The 20,549-nt window shown below is 47.0% G+C and overlaps 1 protein-coding gene across 1 annotated transcript in view; it reads left to right on the top strand.

Moving 5' to 3' along the window:
- Myo18b (myosin XVIIIB) overlaps window positions 1-20,549 on the top strand; it is a 199,489-nt gene that overhangs the window by 157,729 nt on the left and 21,211 nt on the right. Inside the window, exons 39-41 of the mRNA XM_028765526.1 lie at window positions 8,754-8,884; window positions 13,601-13,645; window positions 15,000-15,137. Coding sequence (XP_028621359.1) covers window positions 8,754-8,884; window positions 13,601-13,645; window positions 15,000-15,137 — 314 coding nt within the window. The remainder of the gene's footprint in view (window positions 1-8,753; window positions 8,885-13,600; window positions 13,646-14,999; window positions 15,138-20,549) is intronic.

Here is a 20,549-nt window from a genome sequence, read left to right as displayed (position 1 = left end):
GAGGGAGGTTTTGCCTTGGGCACTTTTGGCAGATGTCACATCTTTTGAGATCTCCTTAGGGGTCCTCTTAAAGCCAGCTTCCAACAGGGCACAAGGTTGGAGCCTTGCCTTCACTGGAAGGCCCCATGTCTGGGCTTTTTCTTCATGTCTGGGCGTTTCCCTCACAGCCCTGGCTTGCCAGTGCCTTCCTGCTTGCTGCTCCTCTGGCTTCTACCAGCTGCTCTTAGCTTTGGTCTGTTTCACCCCAACCTTGGAGTCCTTCAATGTGGTGACAATTGGTCCCTACAGACCCTCTTAACTGCTTTCTCCAAGAATCCTTATGATAAGATGCAGGGCTACCTAGGCTAATTACCCTACCTGGGCATCCTGTGCTATCTGCAAAGGGCTTTGACCTTGTAAAGCAGCATCTAGATTAAGCCGGCCTCTTCTGGCTTCAACTTTCCCATCACAGGGGAAACTGATTCCCTATTCAGTTCACTTATTCAATTCCCAGTATTAGGTTCCTGGGACTGAGTGACATGGTGTGGTTTCTATTTCTCTGATTCATCCAGCTCTCTCAGTGTGAGCACTGAAATCCTTTCACTTTCAAGCAAGAGGTAATATATTTTTTGACTCCTTTCTGGAAAATGAGGTTCTGCCTGTTTGGTACCTGTGGCCTCTGTGCTCCCACACCCTTACTAGAAAGAAGAACTGGGCCAGTCAGATGTGTAAGACGGTGCCACTTGATATTCCTTCATTTTTTTCCTTGCAAGAAACTTTTGTCAAAGAGCAAGAATTGGCAATGCCACCAGGAAGGGGAGGTGAGAAACAGGTATCTGCTGGCACAGTGACCCACTGACATAATGACCCACTGACACAGTGACCCACTGACACAGTTCCCACGGAAAGGTCAGGGTCCCTACACAGAGACAAGGTTCCCATGCAGGAGCAGGGTTCCAAAGGGGCAGGGTTTCTGTAGTCTAGAGCAGACTGCTGTGTGCAGGCTGGGTCTCACTCTGCCCACCACAGATCCCTTTCCTCATTCTGAGACTCACTGCGCAGCACAATAAGGAAGGCTGGCTCCAAGAACCATAATTCATGGAAAGATCCAGGTTCAAAACTCAAAGCACTGTTGATGTTGAAGTATGTGTTGGTTTTCATCGCCATGGAGCCAGAGGATCATATGTGATACTGAGGGATTCTCCAGTCTATGTGTGTGAGCTCATGCGTGCACATGCCTTGCACATGTGTGGGAAGTCAGACAAAACTTAAAGATATCAGCTCTCAGTTTTGCTATACCAGACTAGCTGGCCTATGAACTTCCTGGCCTTCTTCTGTCTTCCTCTAGGAGCAGGGGGATAACCAGAGTTTATAATCCTGCATCAGGTCCTTCCTGGGCTCCAGGCACTGAACTCAGTTCATCAGATTTATTCTGCGAGTGCTTTGCCGTTGAACCATCCCCTAGCCGCTGTCACTTAGACTTTCCGTTACTGTGACAAACAGCTGGGAGGACAAAGAGAGATTATTTATTGTTATTCGTGGCTTCCATCTTAATTATTCTCTTTAAAGGCTACTGAAAAGCTCATCAATTTCATGCAGGAATCTAAAACTTGTAATAAATTGATATAAATTGATCACAACCCTAAAAAACCTCAGTTCCTTTTCACCGTTGTTAAATTATCTTAAAAGTGAAGATAGACTTAATCAGACGTGGATTTTTGTTAAATAGACACATTCCATCCTGGTCTGCCCTGGTCTGCCCTGATCCACCCCGATCCACCCTAGTCTGCTTTCTGCTGCTGTAATAAACACTGTGGCCAAAGCAACATGAGGAGAAAAGGGTTTATTTCTTACACATCTCAATCATTGAGGGACATGAGGACAAAAAACTCGAGTCATGAATTTCATACAAAGGCCATGGAGAAATGTGGCTTTCTATCTTGCTCTCCGTGGCTTTCCCAACACACCTTTTAAAAATATAACTCACAACCACCTGCTTAGGAGTGGCACTATTCACATTAGGCTGGGGCCTCCAAGTCACTCATTAACCAAGAAAATGCCCCCCACAGACTTGCCTCTGGGCCAGTCTAAGGCAGTTCTTCAGTTGAAGTTCCCTCTGCCAGGCACTGCTACTTTGTGTCAAGCTGATAAAACTAAGCGGTACAATTGACCCCTTGTCACCTTGACACACAAATGTACCACTATTAAAACCATAACCTTTTCTTTCTTATTTGTCCCCCAAGATCCCCGATGATGTCACGATATAAAACATCGTATAACGTTAAAAGTTTCACAGACTTTAAATTTTTTTTACACTTTTTGAAATTCAAGATCTTTTTAAAAACCCAAAGTCTCTTAATTGTAGCCTCCTGTAAAATAAAAAAAAAAAAACAAATCACGTACTTCCTTCCTCCAAGATGGAGAAAAAAACCAGGAAACAGTTATGAGCAGATCAAAGCAGAGCAAATCTTCAACAGCATAAATAACTGTGTCCAACATGATCTTGTGGGCTCCAGGGGGCTTATGCTATCCCATCTCTCCAGCCATGCCATCCACAGCACACACAGATTATTTCTTGGGCTCAGATCTGCTCCACACTCTCTCCCCACTCCTGCCTCTGTCCTGGGAGGATGAACGGCAGCCCTAGCATCTCCAATATGCTGGAGTCTCTACTCCAACAGAGGTCACTTTTCCACCAGTGGCTTCTTCTGGCCTTTTCAGGGACCCTGACTCTGCCAAACCATGTCAAGCCTCAGCTTCTCTTCACGATCCATTCAACCTTGAAGGTCCCATGTTTCCAAAATCATCACCAGATGGGAGATTCCTACATATTAGAGCTCAGCTGCCAGCTTGCTAGACTGTTTTGGCCTCCTCGAACCACTCCTATCTGTGCTGGCTGAGAGGGAATACTTCCCCGAAGATTTCTGTAGTGGGATATTCCTCCCCCTCCCCCACTACATTTGGTGATTGGGCAGTATGAGAAGTAGGTGGAGTGAGGAGTTGGGAGGAGAGAAGGAGAGGGTGGGGAGAAGAAAGGAGAGGCTAGCAACTATAGAGGACAGACGGATGGGTCAAGAGCAGTCGTGGGTAGCAACTTATATCAAAGGTTAGATATTAGGTAACTATTCTAATTATGTGGGCATCTTCTTAATTGAGCATTTCCAAATATATAAATCTACTGAATAATCTTTAAGCTTTAAGAGTCTTCATTCTACTGGGTACCGAGAGTATGGGAGATATTATCAGGGGCTCAGCCGACCTTTGTGGGGACAGCGTGGTAAATTGGCAGAGCCAGCCGCCACGCTGGCGTCTCATGGGTGCCAGGGCTGGCACTTCTAGCTAGTCAGAGCCGGAGCAGCGGGAACATGGTGGGGAGTCCAGGCAACCCAAGCACGCCGGGCCATGCCACGACATTTCTAAATCTCTCCCGTTACAGATTTTGGCTCAGGCCCAGCTAATCAGCACAGAGCAATGGTTTCGCTTCAGTGGTGCTGGTCTCTTGTTAATCGAAGCTGATTCTTCAACCCAGGGATGACCAGAAACTGTAGATTCTTAATTCAAAGCATCACTTAAACAGGCATGATAGAGTCTTTACATCGCAGCCAGTATAAACCAGTCCTCCATCCTCTTCACCTCCCTGAGCTCCCACAGGGCAGTCCATCAAGCTTTGAGCACTCAATGGCTTTTCTGGTACAAAGTTCCAAATGATTCTACAATCATTCTCCAAGCAACATAGCCATGTCTGTCCTAGAAATACCTCACAAGCTTGGTACCAACTTTGTCCTGGTTTGCTTCCTACTGCTGTGATGAAACACCACAACCAAAGCAACCTGGGGAGGAAAGGGTTCATTTGGCTTCCATATTCAAATCATAGTCCATCACTGAGGAGAGTCGGGGCAGAAAATTAAGGCGGGAAACATGGAAACGTGCTGGATACTGGCTTGCTCCCCATGGCTTGCTCAGCGTGCCTTCTTTTATAATCAAGGTTCTTATATAAATCAGATCACCTGCCCAGGGTTAGTACTGTCCTCAGTGGGTGGAACCCTCCCACATCAATCATTTGTCAGGACTGCGCCCCTCCATGTGCCAGTCTGATGGAGGCAACTTGTCAATTTACATTTCCTCATCCCAGGCCATCCAGTTTGTGGCAATTTCTTAGTTAGGGTTTCCATTGCTGTGAAGAGACACCATGACCACGGCAACTCTTATAGAGGAAAACATTTAACTGATGCTGGCTTATAGTTTCAGAGGTTTAGTCCGTTATCATCATGGTGGGAAGCATGGCAACATGCAGGCAGGAACCAAGAGGTCTATATCTTGATCCAAAGGCAGCCAGGAGAGAGACTGTCCCTTCCACACTGGGTGGAGCTTTAGCACTAGGAGCCCTCAAAGCCCACCTACACAGTGACTCATTTACTCCAACAAGGCCACACCTATTCTAACAAGGACACATCTCCTAATAGTGTCACTCTCTGTGGGCCAAGCATTCGAATATATGAGTCTATGGAGGGCAAACCTGTTTAAGACCCTATAGTCAAGTTGTCAAACAACAAAGCAAAAACAAACACACAAATAAAAAACTAACCAGCACACACTACTTTGGTGCCCAAAGAAAAAGAAAATCTTGTGTATTTTTTCCCCAAGTCCTAAACAACATTTGTTCTTCCAAGGACCTTGACCCTTGGGCTCTGTGAGGAAGCTCTCTGCTGTCTACAGCGTGTGTGGCCTTGGGTTGACATATGTTCTTGTTGCTGTTGGACCCCATAGAATATCCAGGATGTGCCCTGTGATGGGCAGAGGGACATGGTGGTAAGAGTTCATGACAGAGCAAGGTTGCTTATCTCATGGCAATCAGGGATCAGAAAGAGAGACAGGAAGTGGACAGGACAAGAGACGGTGCCTGGGTGCACATGCTCAGTGACTGACTTCCTCCAGCTAACCCATCTCCTAAAGTTCCTACTGATTCTCAAAACACCAACCCCTCAGCACAGGAGTAACACTTCACACTGAAAACCTATCAGGGACCATATGTCTTGCTGTATTCTTTGAGGACTCAGGGGGCACTTCTGGGCAGATTGCCATCACTTAAGGCATGATAAAATCTGGCTTTCTGGTTGCCACTGACAGGCAAAGCAGCTCAGGGCAGTCTGGGGCTGAGACACTCAGCTGGGTGGTGAGGTGAAGACCCTTTGACCCTTGGTTGCTTGAGTTTGCGCAATGACCCATCAGATATGCCTGCCTCAGCTGAGGTAAGGCTGAGGAGGAAGTGTTAGATATTTACTGGCCCTGTATATCTCAGTGTGTATCTTTCTGCTATTTTCCTTTTGTTGGTGTTTTTGTTGAGACAGGATTCCTTTGTAGCCCTGGCTGTCCTGCAGATCTCTATGTAGACCAGGATGGCCTAGAATTCAAAGAGATCTGCCTTCTCTGTCTCCTGAGTACCAGCATTGAAAGTTATGTGCCGCCATACCTAGCTCCCTGTGTCTTGGTGTGCCTTTGGGACCTGTTAGGGTTTGAATCTGATTATCCCCAGAAAAGACCAGTGTTTGGTCTCCAGAGTATATAAATAACAGTGCGGAAAGGTAGTGAGAGCTTTGAGTGGGGTGGGGGCATGGGATTTAAGGTCTCTGTCTGTCTGTCTCTGTCTCTCTGTCTCTCTGTCTCTGTCTCTCTGTCTCTGTCTCTCTGTCTGTCTCTCTCTCTTTCTCTCTCTCTCTCTCTCTCTCTCTCTCTCTCACACACACACACACACACACACACACACACACACACACTCACACACACACAGGAGTTCTTTCTCTCAGAGGACCAAAATGGTTGCCTCCAGAGTGGCTGTGCAAAGGGGTACCTCCTTGATTTCACGGATGGTGAAGCTTCCTTCTTTCCTTACTGTGTCAGAAAACAGCAAGATGGATGAACTTCAAGGATGTTGTAAGATCTGTTCTGTTGGACAAACCCTGATCCAGACAAGCTGAACCTTGAGAGGCCTCCTTAGGGGCATGGAGCCTGAAGGGGAACTCCCATGTATCTGTGAGAACAAAAATCCCTGTTTTCCCATTTTCCGTCATGTGCTTGTGGCCTTTGGCAGAAGCCACACACATGCGGTGCTGTGCCCTTGGACTAGCAGAACCAGGAGCCAAAATAAAGCTCTTCCCTATGTAAATTGCCCAGTCTCGGGTGTTCCATTATAGCAACAGAAAGAGAACTAAAATCAGATCTGTTATTGCACCATAAAAATAGAATGAAATAGAGAGTTTTCAGGATGGTTAAGGGAAGGACCTTGTGAAACAGTGACTCCATGCTCCCTGGACTTTCTTCCTGCTGATAGCTGGCTCTTAGTCAGGTAGAGGGGTATTCAGTTGCAATGAACCAGAGAAATGAAGCCCCATTTTCCAAGTTTCTAGTAATATACCAAATTCATAGTTTCTGCAGAGAATGGTGGAAAATCACAAAAAGAAAATATAAGCATGTTTTGATAGCTCATGCCAGGGAGAATAACCACAGCCAGTAATTTACTGTAACATTCTCCAATGATGTTCTGTTTCCACGGTGCTTGGATCTAAGGGATCTTATTAATATTAAGCGAGATAAGATACTTCAGCTGTTCAGCAGAACACCAGTCCGAATAAGAACTATAGATAACAATTTTCACTTAGGAATGAACTCAGCAATAGCTATTGTATGCTCAGGTATATTTCAAGCATAAGATGATTGCATATATATAAGCATGCGTATGTATACATACATATACATCATATACATTATACATATACATTGTATACATATATGTATACATATACATATACATTGTATACATATATGTATACATGTACACATATATATATACATATATGCACACAGTGTGTGTGTGTGTGAGTAAGTATGTGTGTGAGTGTGCGTGCGTGCCTACATGCATGCGTGCATTTCAGAATGTTTCAGGGCTGTTTTGACATCTTCCCATCTGTGTGACATTCAGAGTCATTTGGATTTTTATATTAGAACAGGAACTGTGATAGTGGCAAAGCCTAGAAGCCCAGCAGGAGGATGAACATTTCAAGGCCAGCCTGGGTTGCAGAGTTGAATTAAAAAGAATTTGCCAGTTGCTGAATACACATGTATTAATAAATGCCTGCTTGTATTTACTAAGCAAGCCACCGGCAATAGCTCCCCATGTATCACCTATTCACTTGAACACACAGTCCTACTAAGCAGGAAGCTTCTGTCTGTTCTTATTACTGTACCAGAAAACAGCAAGACGGTTGAATTTCAAGGATGTTGTAAGATCTGTTCTGTTGAGCCAACCCTCGTTCAGGTGAACTGAACCTTGAGGGGCCTCCTCAGGGGCACGGAGCCTGAGGGAAGAGCTCCCGTGCATCTCAGGCAGATGAAGGTCCCTGGGGAGCAGGGTGCTCTGGGTAAAGAAACAAGCAACAAACAACAGCTTTGGTATTAGCCTCTAATTGAATGTCACGAGCAGAGCCCATCTTCATTGCTGACATTCATTATCGTCTGAACTGCTTCCCACACAAGGGACTGTGTATGGGGCACCCAGGGAAAGCAGCAGTCTGGAAGTCTAAAGGGCTCCAGATGCCTGTGAGCGATGCTGGGCCAGAAGCTCACACTGCCCAGTGTTGTCTTTACCTTGGTAAACATGATGCTTGTGCATCCTGTGAGAGTCAGACCCTGTCCTTTCCTTTGCCAGGGACAGTTACATAGTAACTAACAGTTACATAGTAACTGACAGTTACATAGTAACACTGACTCTCTCCACCGTAAGCATGCACCTGCCTCCCATGTGCCAGGTGTCAGCAGTGCAGGCAGATCAGGTCCTGTGACAGTGTTAGCTCTGTGGAAACTGATACACAGTAGGTGATCCATAAATGTAACTGGAATGCAAAGGTGCGTGATTGGACAAGAGGAGTATGCCGTAGGCACTGGCGCACATGGAAGCCATTTCCGTCCATGTTTCTTCCCCTGCCTCACGGCTGTAGATCTGTCTGAGGATCAGGTGGGTTCCTGTGGGGCTTTCTGCCATGCACATATCTAACTACCCAAACAGGCTTATATAAGACTGGTGTTCCACCCCTCAGCCTCTTCATGCTCCTCACTAACAGTAGAGGATCCTAAGCTCGTATGAGGCCTCAGGACACAGCTATGCTCTCGAGGGGCAGCTGAGACAGCCTTCGGTGTGCTCGGATGTGATCACCATGCCAGTTGGGCGTCTGTCACTGGAAGGAATAAGGAGGCAGGGGGTCCCCAGCTTGAGCCAGCTATCTCCAACTGGTCCCTCCTATCTGTGTGTCTTCTCTAGGTTCTGATGGGGTAAGGGGCCTTGTTTTGTCTGCCCTAGGCTGGCTGCTGGGCTCTGCAGTGTTGGGACTGATGTCTTGGTCTTCATAGTCTGCAGATGCCCCCAGGTTCTCAAGCTGAAGCAGGAGAGCTCAGCTCTGCTGACTGCTGATTGCTGGTTCTGCAGCTCCCTCACTCTGGGGTGCTTCCTGGCTGCAGAGTGCTCCACTGATCTGGCCTGCACCCTCCAAGTCTGTTGCCCACAGGCAGCAGATAAAGGATGGGCCTGAGTAGGGGGCAATGGAGGCAGGGTGGCCATAAATGCCTAAGTCCATGGTCCACACACCTTTCTGGCATAGCTCAGGCTGTCCCCTCACCCCCATAGGTTCTGCTCAGGCTGTCCCCTCGCCCTCATAGGCTCTGCTCAGTCTGTCCCTTGCCCCAGGAACTCTGGGAGATCAGAGTCCTGTGCTCTCTGTCTACAGGAGAAGTATGTGGAGGAACTGGCAGCTGTGAGGCAGACGCTGCAGACAGACCTGGAGACGTCCATCCGACGCATCGCGGACCTGCAGGCAGCCTTGGAAGAGGTGGCGTCAAGTGACAGTGACACAGAAAGGTAACCAGGTGGTGGCTGGGTCAGAGGCGGGGCTGTGTTCTGCTGACCTCTGTCCTCTCTACAAGTCTCAGGCTGTATTTGCTGGGGGACCCCAAAATGCCTGGGGGCTGCTGGTTTGTTCAGACTGAGAGAAGAGGGACACTGTCCTGTCATCTATTGAACTGTGGGAGCTGACCAGTATCACCTATGAAGCGTGTAGGACCTGACTTGCTGGACATGAACAGTTGGAAAGTGTCTTAGTTACGGTCTTACCTATGTGAGGAAACGCCATGACCAAGACAACTCTTATAAGGACAACATTTCATTGAGGCTGGCTTATAGGTTCAGAGGTTCAGTCCATTATTATCAAGGTACATGGCAGCATCCAGGCAGGCATGGTGCAGGAGGAGCTGAGAGTTCTACATCTTCATCCAAAGGCTGCTAGGAGAAGACTGGCTTCCAGGCAGCTAGGAGGAGGGTCTTAAAGCCCATGCCCACAGTGACACATCTATTCCAACAAGGCCACATCTCCTCCAACAAGGCCACACCTCCTCCAACAAGGCCACAGCTACTCCAACAAGGCCACACCTCCTAATAGTTCCTGCCACACTACCTGAGCCAAGCATACACAAACTACCACAATCACCAAAATAAGTCAGGGCCAGAACTCAAGTCAGGAACCTGGAGGCAGGAAGTGAAACCATGGAGAAACCACAGAGAGGTGCTGCTTACTGGCTTGCTCCTCATGGCTTGCTCAGCCTGCTTCCTTATATCATCCAGGACTACCAGCCCAGGGTTGACACTACTCACAATGATATAAGCCCAATTACATCAATCATTAATCAAGGAAATGCACTATAAACATGCCTACAGGCCTCTCTGATGAAGGCATCTTTTCAACTGAGGTTCCTCTTTCCACATGACTCTACTGTGTGTCAAGTTAATAAGGAAACAACCACGACACCCCAGAGGAACATCACTGATGGTCAAAGACAAAAATAAATACCATTATGGGTCTGCTGCACAGAGCGGTGCTCCCAGTTCCTGCCCTGGTGCCAGCAAGTTCCAAACTGCACACTGTGCATTCTTATTGCCTTGAATGAGAGGTTTGGATTGGAGCCTGAAAGATTGGTCCAAGGTACTTCTTTATGAACTCTCAACTAGGATTCAGGTCATCGGGTTAGGGAAGGAAGAAAGAGCAAGAGGAATAGTGGTTGGGGGCGTGAGGGAGGGAGGAAGAGAGGGAGGGAGAGACAGACAGAAAGACAGTCAGAGACAGAGACAGAAAGACAGAGAGAGGCAGAGAGACAGAGACAGAGAGAAAGAGACAGAGACAGAGAAACAGAAAGAGACAGAGACAGAGAGACAGAAAGAGACAGAGAGACAGAAAGAGACAGAGAGACAGAGAGAGACTAACTCTCCAACTGCCAAGTTGAGAGACTTATTCTCATTATGCCAAATCATAATTCTACAATTCACCTGGAATTAGATCTTAATGGAGTAGGCTTTGCAGGCCTTGCAGGCTGGGAGCCAAGCCACATGCTCAGAATGTCAGGCAGCACACGGTGGTGCTTAAGCCTGCGTGACTCTGCAGCAGGGCCTGGCATCGTCAGCTAGACTATAACATCAGCCTACTTAGACTAATGGAAGAAATGTTTCAGTTCATCCCCCGGGCCTCAAACATGCTCATTAGTCATGGGAGGAAGGCTACATTGGCTGACAGAAATCGCCATCTATTCCTGGCCTGAGAATCTGCAACTGTTCTGCCTGTTACTTTGCCTGGGGATGTGGTAGAGCATGGAGGGGTCCACAGCTTACCCTTGACTTCAGAGTCACAGATAAAAGATAAGGACTCTGGGAGCGAGTGCCCTAACGACTAGTCTAACATCAGGCTGTGGAGGAGACCTGGAGATATCTGGATGGAGCCAAAGACTGGGCTTCTGAGGACACATTGTGTGTCAACAACTCACTGTTGAACCTTGGCTCTGGCTTGGATGTGAAGTTCCCTGCTGCATGAGATGACTATCCCCTAGCCCTTTTCTTGAAGCTGTCCTCCATGAATGCTGAATAGGTCCTGACCTGGAAGAACAGCTTGAGCAAGCTCTCTGTTTATCTAAAGAGGTTGAAACCCAGTTAGAGTCACAGCATGGGCCCCTGTGCCTCTAGCATTAAATGGATGTTATAGGTTGTCCTGCTTTCTGAGAAGGATTGTAACCAACACCCAGATGACGAGATAGAGTCAGGTCTCCCTCAATTCACCATGTCTATTTCCAAAATTGCAGGAAGCAGTGATGATGAACCCCTCTGGTTCCCTTTCTGGAGGACAGTTGTTACTGCTTGGCACATGCTGTCCTTGCATGGTCTCCAGGCTCTTATCAGTATCTTTTACAAACTAAAGATAAGGAAACTGACTCTCATAGGTATCCAACGTCTCACTGATGCATGTGTTAAGCCATGAAGTCATGGCTTGTTTCTGGAGTTGGCCTCACACCTCCCCTCCACACACAGACCTCTGATGCCAGACAAAGGCAGCTTTGTTATCACATAGGATATGTCACGTGTCCTTCACCCCCTATCAAGGTCTCTGTTCCCTTCAGGGCTGCCATGATGGGGAGCTCACGTCAGTCACTGACATGGAGCAAACGAATCCAAGCGTTAACTTCCTAGCCTGTATTTGCATTTAGACTGCGGCTGTCTGGTGAAAGGTACCCAAGAGGAATACATCTGAAGACACTTAATCAATTACCTCGATCCTTGCCAACATCTGTTTTAAAATTCCTGGCACAGGTTCCCTTTGCAAAACCACACTGGCCAAAATGACAGAAAGAACTGTAGACAGCAGCCCAGGGCTGGGGTTTGGGACTCCCTCGGTTTTGGAGCCAGCTAGATCAGTACCGCGGACGGCGCCCAGGTTACAAGGCCAGCTAGATCAGCACCACGGACAGTGCATCTGGCCTCCAGCCTCGCCTTGCCTTTTTTTTTTTTTTTTTTAAACAGAATTACTAACTTGAATGTGGCGTACTCCAAGCAGGTGTAGAGGGTGGAGGGGTGTAGCAATGGTGGCTACAGTCTTGTTTCTTGTGAGATGGTGGCTTACACGGTGCAGTCGTGATGCATGGAAATCCTAGATTTCCCTGCTCAGCTGGAAACAATCATGATTTAGACCGTCAGAGTAGCCTTCTGGGAGCGTGAAGTCCAACTTTATATGGAAGTGCTGTTTACAAAGATGTGTTTCCTCTTCTGTCAGTTGATGTCTCAGCTGCTAAGCCTGTTGGGAAGCCACACAGACACACACAGACGGGACTCACACAGACGGGACTCACACACTCAGTGGGGTTTGTGCCTACAGACTGGGTTTTAAAGCATCACATATCCAGGTGGAACAGCAGAGACCATAGTGAAACATGACAGCAGAAACTGCCCAAGTCTCTGGGGAAAGAGTCCCTCCAGGAGGAAGTGGTTCTGAATTCCAGGTCCCCAGAGCCAGCTTCAGAGATCAAGCCTGGATGAGTCTCAGCACCCGTATGTGCTCTGTGGCCGAGCTGTGCCAGTCATGAACAGTGTCCAAGCTCAAGAGCATGGGTTCCAAACAGAGAGAATGGGAGTGCTGGCTTCCTGCATGGCTCACACTGAGACCAAAATGAGGTTCAGCCTCTTGGCATTAGACATTTGGTTGTGGGCTCCAGGGACCCTACTATCCTGTCTCCACACACAGAAGACATGTTTATGATCCTCAAGGGCATCCGTCCACTGGAAATACATGCTTAGAAATAAGAGGTGTCTGAGGCAGCATGTCTTGAGGAAGAAACAAGAACCAATGAGCATACATCCTCTTCAGACCTGCCCAAATCCCAGCAGACCTTGCGGCTGAAGGTCCAGCCTGAGGATCAGAGTAAAGGCAACTTGGATGCGGGGGTGTGGTCTTGTCTGGATCCCCATTTGAGGACAGTGGTACACTGACTATCAGACTGACTACAGAGCTGGGTTTGGAAGTTCAGTGGCCTTGTGCATGGTATACTATCTTCATCTCTAAAATGGAGACAGATGGTGTGGGCAGAGTGTATAAACATGTTTCATTCTCAACAATAGCTACTTGTACAATTAGATTATGCATTTCCCACAATGCTCCAGGAAGCTATCCTACCTGCACCTGATCTGTTAGCTTCCCAAAGACTATGAGGCAAGCGCCAGGTATGTTGTCAATAACAATATGATTAATGTCAGCGATGCCAGTTTTGTTTCAAAAAAATATTTGTTTTGTGTCTGAGTGTTTTGCCTACATATATGTCTGTTCATTTTGTGGGTGCCCTCAGAGGCCAAAAGAGGGCATTGGATCCCCTGGAACTGGTGTTACAGATGACTGTGAACCATGGTGTAAATGCTGGAAGTTGAACCCAAGTCCTCTAGAAGAGCAACCAGTGCTCTTAACCAGAGCCCTGACCCAGTCCTATTTTTAAAGAGCAGTGGTAATAGTTGTTCCTGTTCTCTGGAATCTGTGCTGAATAACCCACAAGGGTTGCCTCACTCTGCTCCATGGGCAGAAACAGAGAACCATGTGTTATTAATCAGCCACAGTTTGCAAAGGAAGGTGAGAGGCTCAGAGAGGGCAACTCAGTACCCTACAACCACACAGTAGCGCAGGGTGGAAATGGGAGGCAAACCCAGGTGTATGCAGTGCTGGAGAACCAGCTCCCCAGTCCTGGCTGTACAACTACATTGTCTTGTGTCTCCTTCTAGTGTCCAGACGGCAGTGGACTGTAGCAGCCGCAGTGGGAAAGAGGGGTAAGTAAACCATGGAACTTACGAAGATGAGCCCCTGACTGTGTGTGCGCAGTTTGCCAGGAGAAGGTTCACACCCGTCTCTGTAATGCCTATGAAGCTCTGGCTTCATGGGGTAGCATGTACCCTTACAGCAGTGCACCCTGCATACCAGTGTGACATTGTTTAGACACAGGGAAGACATGTGTTACCATGCCCCATCCCCCACCACCTTCAATGGCTCCCTGTTGCCCCAGAACAGACTTTATAGGTAGACACCTGTGTTCCACGTTGATCTTTGATTCCCCCATTCACCCATGGGTCCTGCTTCTCTGCTTCCCGAACCCTGATCTTTCCTGCCTTCCACACCTGTGCGTGCACTCTTCCCACCGAACCCTCGCCTTCCCGAGGCTCACCTGCCTCACTGACTTCCTCTTCTGGGAAGGAAATGGACGCTCCTTCCTTGACCTGCAAGCTGGCCCTCTGCCTCTCTCTGGACTAATGGAGCCTTCATTTCGTGGCTGCTCACAGAGATACTTACCGGATCTCCTAGGATGCTGTCTTGAGGACAGGATTAATGTCAAGTTCATGTATGCAGCCCTGTCCCATGGTGGCTGACTTAGTGGCAGATAAGAATACCACACACTGTGTGTGCATGGACCTGTACACACAAATATACCATACAGTTCTGTATGCATGGGCTCACTTGTACACACAAACACACACATAGATGTACACACAGAGACACACAGGCACATACACAGAGACACAAACAGATACATTCACACATACACACTCACACAGACACACGCACACAGAAAAACACACATGGTCACACAGACATACAGACACACAGATGCACAGATAGACACATAACACCCATATACACTCGCACAGATATACACACACAAAGACCATAAACAGAAAGTTCAGCTTGCCAAGGACATTCCCATAATGCAAAAGAGGATTGAAGATTTTCACCCTTTGCATATCCTATGAACATATTATTTGGTACAAAATTAAGTGGCAGGTTTGATCCTCAAGTCAAAGAGGCCTTAACACCCCAAGTCCTTAACACCTCAGTTGGTGTGTGTGTGTGTGTGTGTGTGTGCGCACACACGTGTGTATGTAACTAAGAGTGTTGTGGTTAATAGCAAGGGTGTTAGAATAAAACGCAAGTGGTTTCCATCCAGACTTCAGGCACAAGTCAAGTGGCCTTGGTCAAGATCCAAGTTAGCCCTTCCAACCACCAATGCTTCCTCCCACATCACAGGCCACTACCAGCTCCCTGTCCATAACACAGCACATAGAGCACTCTGCAGGGCCCAGACTCTGATGTGATGGCCACTGTGGTCAATGTCCTCACTTTGCCTTCTAGGGACAACATCTCTGTCACCAGCTCCCAGCCAGAGGGCAGTGTGCAGTCCTGGATGAGCTGTTCCCTCTCCCTGGCCTCAGACTCAGTGAGGATTCCCTCTCGACAGTCAGCAGTCAGCAGCTCTTTCCACAATCCCAGGTAAGAGCCTTGCCCTGTGGCCTGCCCTTGGTGGACAGCTCAAAGAATCCTGTTTGCAGGCTGTCCCTCATGACTTGTGCTTCTTGTGCTTTGGGCAGGGCCACTGCCCAGCTGTGTGGCTTTAAGTAGTTCACTTGACCTCTCAGGGCCTGAGAAGTGTGGAGTCTGGTGCTGTTTACTGATTCAGATGATGGTCAGAATGCAGCTATAATATTGTAACACTATAACATTGTAACACTGTAACACAGGCTTCTGTTTTGAATTGTGCAGCTGGAACAAAGGATAACTAATCTTTGTCATTGCTTCTGTCCCAGGTGTCAGACTAGCGATTCTTCGGTGTATGAATAAGCAGGGTCAGTTACATTTGTTTCAGTTTTGGATGACATTCTTGAGTGGAGTCATAAAGAAACTTGAGCTAAAGCCAGGCACAGTGCTGCCATGTCTGGGAGCTCAGCTGCTCTGGAGCCAGGAGGTTGAGGAAGGAGGATTTCTTGAGCTGAGAAATGTGAAGCCATGCAAGCTGCTGACTTTATAAGGAGAGAAGAGAAAAGTATATTGAGCTGTGTTTCTCACAGAGAAAAAAATATTAGGTTTGTTTTTAATCTTGAATGTAACTAAGATTTTGTAATCTTGGGGCTGAAGAGATAGCTCAGTACTTGAAGAAGACCTGAGTTCAGTTTCCAGCACCCACACTGGGCAGCTCACTACCACTTCAGCTCCAGGGGATAAAATGCCTTCCTAGATCAACTGCACTCAAGTGTCCGTACCCACATACAGACACACAAGCCTGCACACAATTAAGAATAAAAGTAAAGCTTTTTGATTTATCTTGCCTTTTTCTGATCATAATGGGATTATATCATTTCCCCTTCCCCTTTCCTCCTTCCAAGTCCTCCTACATACTCTCTTTGTTCTCTTTCAAAAGTATAGCTTCTTTCTCACTAATTGTTATTATATACATAGACCTGTGTGTGTGTGTGTGTGTGTGTGCGCGCTCATGTGTAGTCCCAAATACAAAAATACAGCCTACTCAGTCTATATAATCTTAGCTGTACCTATATATTTTCAGGGTTGACCTTTTGCTATTGGATAGGCAGTTGATGTGCTCTTCCTAATCATGGAAAGACTATTTCTCTGGTTCTAAGCACTCTTTAGTTGCCTACAGTTCTTTGTGTAGGGTTGAGGACTTTCGGGCTTCCCCCCATGACCTCCCATGTGCTTTAGCATGTCTATTGGTGTAATCCCTGTTAAGGTCATATTTGGGAAGTCATGCCAGTAGGACTTTATAGCTTCTGACATTCCTAGGAGATCTCACAGCAGGCTCCCAGATCCTCTGGCTCTTAGGTTCTTTCTGCCCCATCTTCTGAAGTGTTCCCTGAGCCTTAGGTGCAGGACTTGTATTACAAATGTTTCCATTAGGACTGGGCTCCAGAACTCTGCATTTTGATTGGTTACAGTTTCTGTAACAGTTGCCATATGTTGCAAAGAGAACTTTCCGTGATGAGGGGTGAGGACCACACTTACCTGTGGACATGAGGACGAATGTTTAGAGTGTAGTTAGGGATTGTGCTAGTTTAGTAAAGTGGAGGTTGTAAGTTCTTCTCCAAGGTCCAGGGCTTACTAGCATTGGGTAGTTACACTGGTTACTAGTATGGTGCATGGCTTCTCTCTTAAGTAAGGCTTAAGAACAATCAGCGAGCTGTTGGTTACTGACAAGGTGTGTGTGCCACTACTGCACCTCAGTGTGACCATGCATGGCTACACCTCAGTTTGACCATGTATCCCTGCACCTCAGTGTGATCCTGCTGTGCTGATCATTGTTAGTTAATAGGCGTTATAGCTGGGTATGACTGTTGGTTGCTTGCCTCCTTTGGAAGCTTGCAAGGCACCTTCTGTACCATGAACATTAGTCTTTAGCGAGGGGGCATTCAGGTCAGTTCTAAGTCAATTGCAGGTCAGGGTCGTCTGGGCCCTGTGTCTGAAGTGCACAATGTCTCCAGCAATAGGGACTTATCTGCTACCTCTGGGAGGCTGTGAGGACAATAGCAAAAGCCTTTGGGAGTCTCTTAGATAACCCTGACCAAAAACTCAAAAGGGAGCTTCTCATGCGTGGTATTGGGGGTTATATTAAATAGTCTTTAACTCTTGGAGACAGCATTGTGAGCCCAGATGGCAGGTTTTTATTTAAACTGCATATGTTTATTTAGTCACTTACTCATGTACAAGATAGGTGTTTTCAGGTAGACAATTAATAACATGATTCCTAGTGACTGTTCTCCCTCTTCTTTGTATATACCCCCCTGCAGCCCCCTGGTTAGAGTCCCCTCCAATTTCCTCTTCAGGTAACTTGTAGTTGGCTAGCCCCCACCCTACCCCACCCCACCCCACCCCACCCCACAATGATCCCATTTCACTTTTCTGGCTTCTGCAAGTTACCTGATGTCTCAGGGTTTTACTACTGTGAGCAGACACCATGACCAAGGCAAGTCTTATAAAGGACAAAATTTAATTGGGGCTGGCTTACAGGTTCAGAGGTTCAGTTCATTATCATCAAGGTGGGAGCATGGCAGCACCCAGGGAGGCATGGTACAGGAGGAGCTGCAAGTCCTACATCTTCATCTGAAGGCTGCTAGGAGAAGACTCTATTCCAGACAACTGGGACAGGGTATTAAAGCCCACACCCACAGTGACACACCTACTTCAACAAGGCTACACCTCCTCCAACAAGGCCACACCTACTCCAACAAGGCCACACCTCCTTCAACAGGGCCACACCTACTCCAACAAGACCACACCCACTCCAACCGGGCCACACCTATTCCAACAAAACCACACTTACTCCAACAGGGCCACACCTTCTAATAGTGCCACTCCCTGGACCAAGCATATACAAACCATCATACTCAAGGATCTGTACTCATGTCTGAAGACCCAGAATTGGGAGCCACTGGTGAAATGGAACCTGTGACATTTGTCTTTCTGGGTCTCAGTTGTCTCAGTTATATGATCTTTTCGAGTTTTATCCATTTACCAGAAAAGTTCGTGGCTTCATTTTTCTTTACGTTCCCCAGTGCACGTAAGTTTCATGTTTTCATTTCTAACTGTCGATTGCAGGACATTTATGTCAGGTTCATTTCCTAGTTACCGTGAATGGAGGAGCGAAAACCATGCCTATAGCTCAGCAGAGATCTGTAAGGTGGGCCATGCCACACCTACTTCAACAAGGCCACACCTCCTCCAAGGCCACACCTTCTCCAACAGGGCCACATCCACTCCAACAGGGCCACATCCACTCCAACAGGGCCACACCCACTCCAACAGGGCCACGCCTTTTCCATTAGTCCTTTGGCATATGCTAAGGAGAGGTGTAGCTGGGTGGTACCATAAATTATTTTAAGACCCTTCTCTGAAGTCAGTGCTCACTACTATAGAAGAAACTGCGAGGGGGATGGGTGTCAGTGCACGGTCTGTTGTCGGTGCTTACTATTACAAGTCTTTATTGTGTCTATCTGTGTGAGGTGGGCAAGTTTCTTGGCTTCTCTGCTCCTGTGTCCTCACGAGGAAGCTGGGTCCATTGTCATGTGAGATAAAGGCTGCACACACTGATTTCGAAACATCTAGAAAGAGATCTAGCTGTGTCAGGAGCACGAGCATCTACCCAGTGCTCTGAGGAATTCCCAGAGGTGGGTGGCTCTGCTCACCTGTTACAGAAGATGATCTGAGGGCCGGAGAGGATAAGCAGGCCTGTCCCTCACTCAGGCAGGGCATCCCCAGTGGCCCAAGTGTCCCCTGCTAGTTCTGGGTCGGGTGTGTGTGTTAATTTTTTTTTTAATTAACTTACAGACCAGTGGATTTCCAAGGCTTTGTCATACATTCTTAGTTTTTATTAGTGTTATTAGTTTTATTAGTTTTATTAATCCCCCACCCTCTCCTCTCTAATATTTCCTATCTCTACTGAAACTTTAACCCTTAGATTTTTGCCTCTCTCCTTTCATGACCCCTGTCTTCTACTGTCCCCTCTGATTTTTGTTTGGATTGGAAGATCCCAGGTTTCCAACTTTTTCATGTACCCTTCATTTTCGTTAAGCCTCCCCTCTCCCCCCACTTCCTCATACCCCCCCCATGCTTGCACCTGTCCATTTCCACAATTTCTCATCCACTTTCATCTAACCTGCATTTTACCATCCCCTTCTCTTAAAATTTCAGCTCTGTTTCTGATTTTCTAGCTTCCAGGTCCACCCTTGCTAAGCATACAAACAAAAGGTTTAAAGTAAGCATCTTTGTGGGTGGGCTCTTTCGGAGTTTGTCTTTGGAGCCAGGGTGATATCATTTACTGTAAGTTTTTGCAGTTTCACCCGTTTGTCTGTGAACTTCATAATTTCATTTTTTTATGTCTGAGTAATATTCCGCTGTGCGTGACCACATTTTCCTTACCCACTCAGTTGATGGCCGTTTGGGTTTATTCCGTCCCCTAGCTGCCGAGAACAGACCAGCAATGGGTGTGGCTGAGCAGGCATCTTTGTAGTTGGGTAAAGTCTTTACCTTCTTGTCTAGGAGTGGCAGAGATGGGCGAACGGAACTTCTGATCTCCACAGTGGCTACCCTAGTGCGCGTAACCACCCGCAGCCTGTCGCCATCCCCACCAGCCCTTGTTACCGTTTGTATCCTCATTTCCAACATCCTGACCGGAAACCCCTCCCTTTAAGTGTATTTATAACTGAAGATTCTGCACATCCTTGGGCAAAAGAGAACCCTGGAGTGATTTAGTTAAATATGCTTAGTAGAAAGACGGAGAAACTGGGACCTGCAAATGAAAGTATGTGACCCACATTGATTGTAGGGACTGGTGCTGAGGCCAGGAGCCTTCATTTACTTATATCTATGTACTGTCATCTATCTGTGTGTGTGTGTGTGTCTGTCTGTCTGTCTATCTATCTATCTATCTATCATCTACCTACATATCATTTATCCATCTGTTATCTATCTATGTATCATCTATTATCTATCATCTATGTATCTATCATCTATCTATCATGTAATCTATTTACCCATTTATCTAGCTAATCTAGCTATCTATGTATGTATCTATCATTTATCTATCTATCTATCTATCCATCTATCTATCTATCCATCTATCTACCTATCTAATGTAATACTAAGGCTACAGGACCCCAAGGCAGCCTCTGATCAAAACATCTTTGGGCTCAGCTCATCTCCCCCTTTACAGTCCAGGATCTCAGTCAAAGTGAGAGTTCCACAGTTGAGATGCAGCCTTTCCACATCAATTAAGATAGTCTGAGATAGCCATGCCCAGAGACAGTTAAGATAGTCTGGGATAGCCATACCCAGAGACAGTTAAGATAGTCTGGGATAGCCATGCCCAGAGACAGTTAAGATAGTCTGGGATAGCCA

Source organism: Grammomys surdaster, unplaced genomic scaffold, assembly GCF_004785775.1.
Source record: "Grammomys surdaster isolate TR1022 unplaced genomic scaffold, NIH_TR_1.0 164, whole genome shotgun sequence".
Taxonomy (NCBI): domain Eukaryota; kingdom Metazoa; phylum Chordata; class Mammalia; order Rodentia; family Muridae; genus Grammomys; species Grammomys surdaster.
This window is presented reverse-complemented; position numbering and strand designations above follow the sequence as displayed.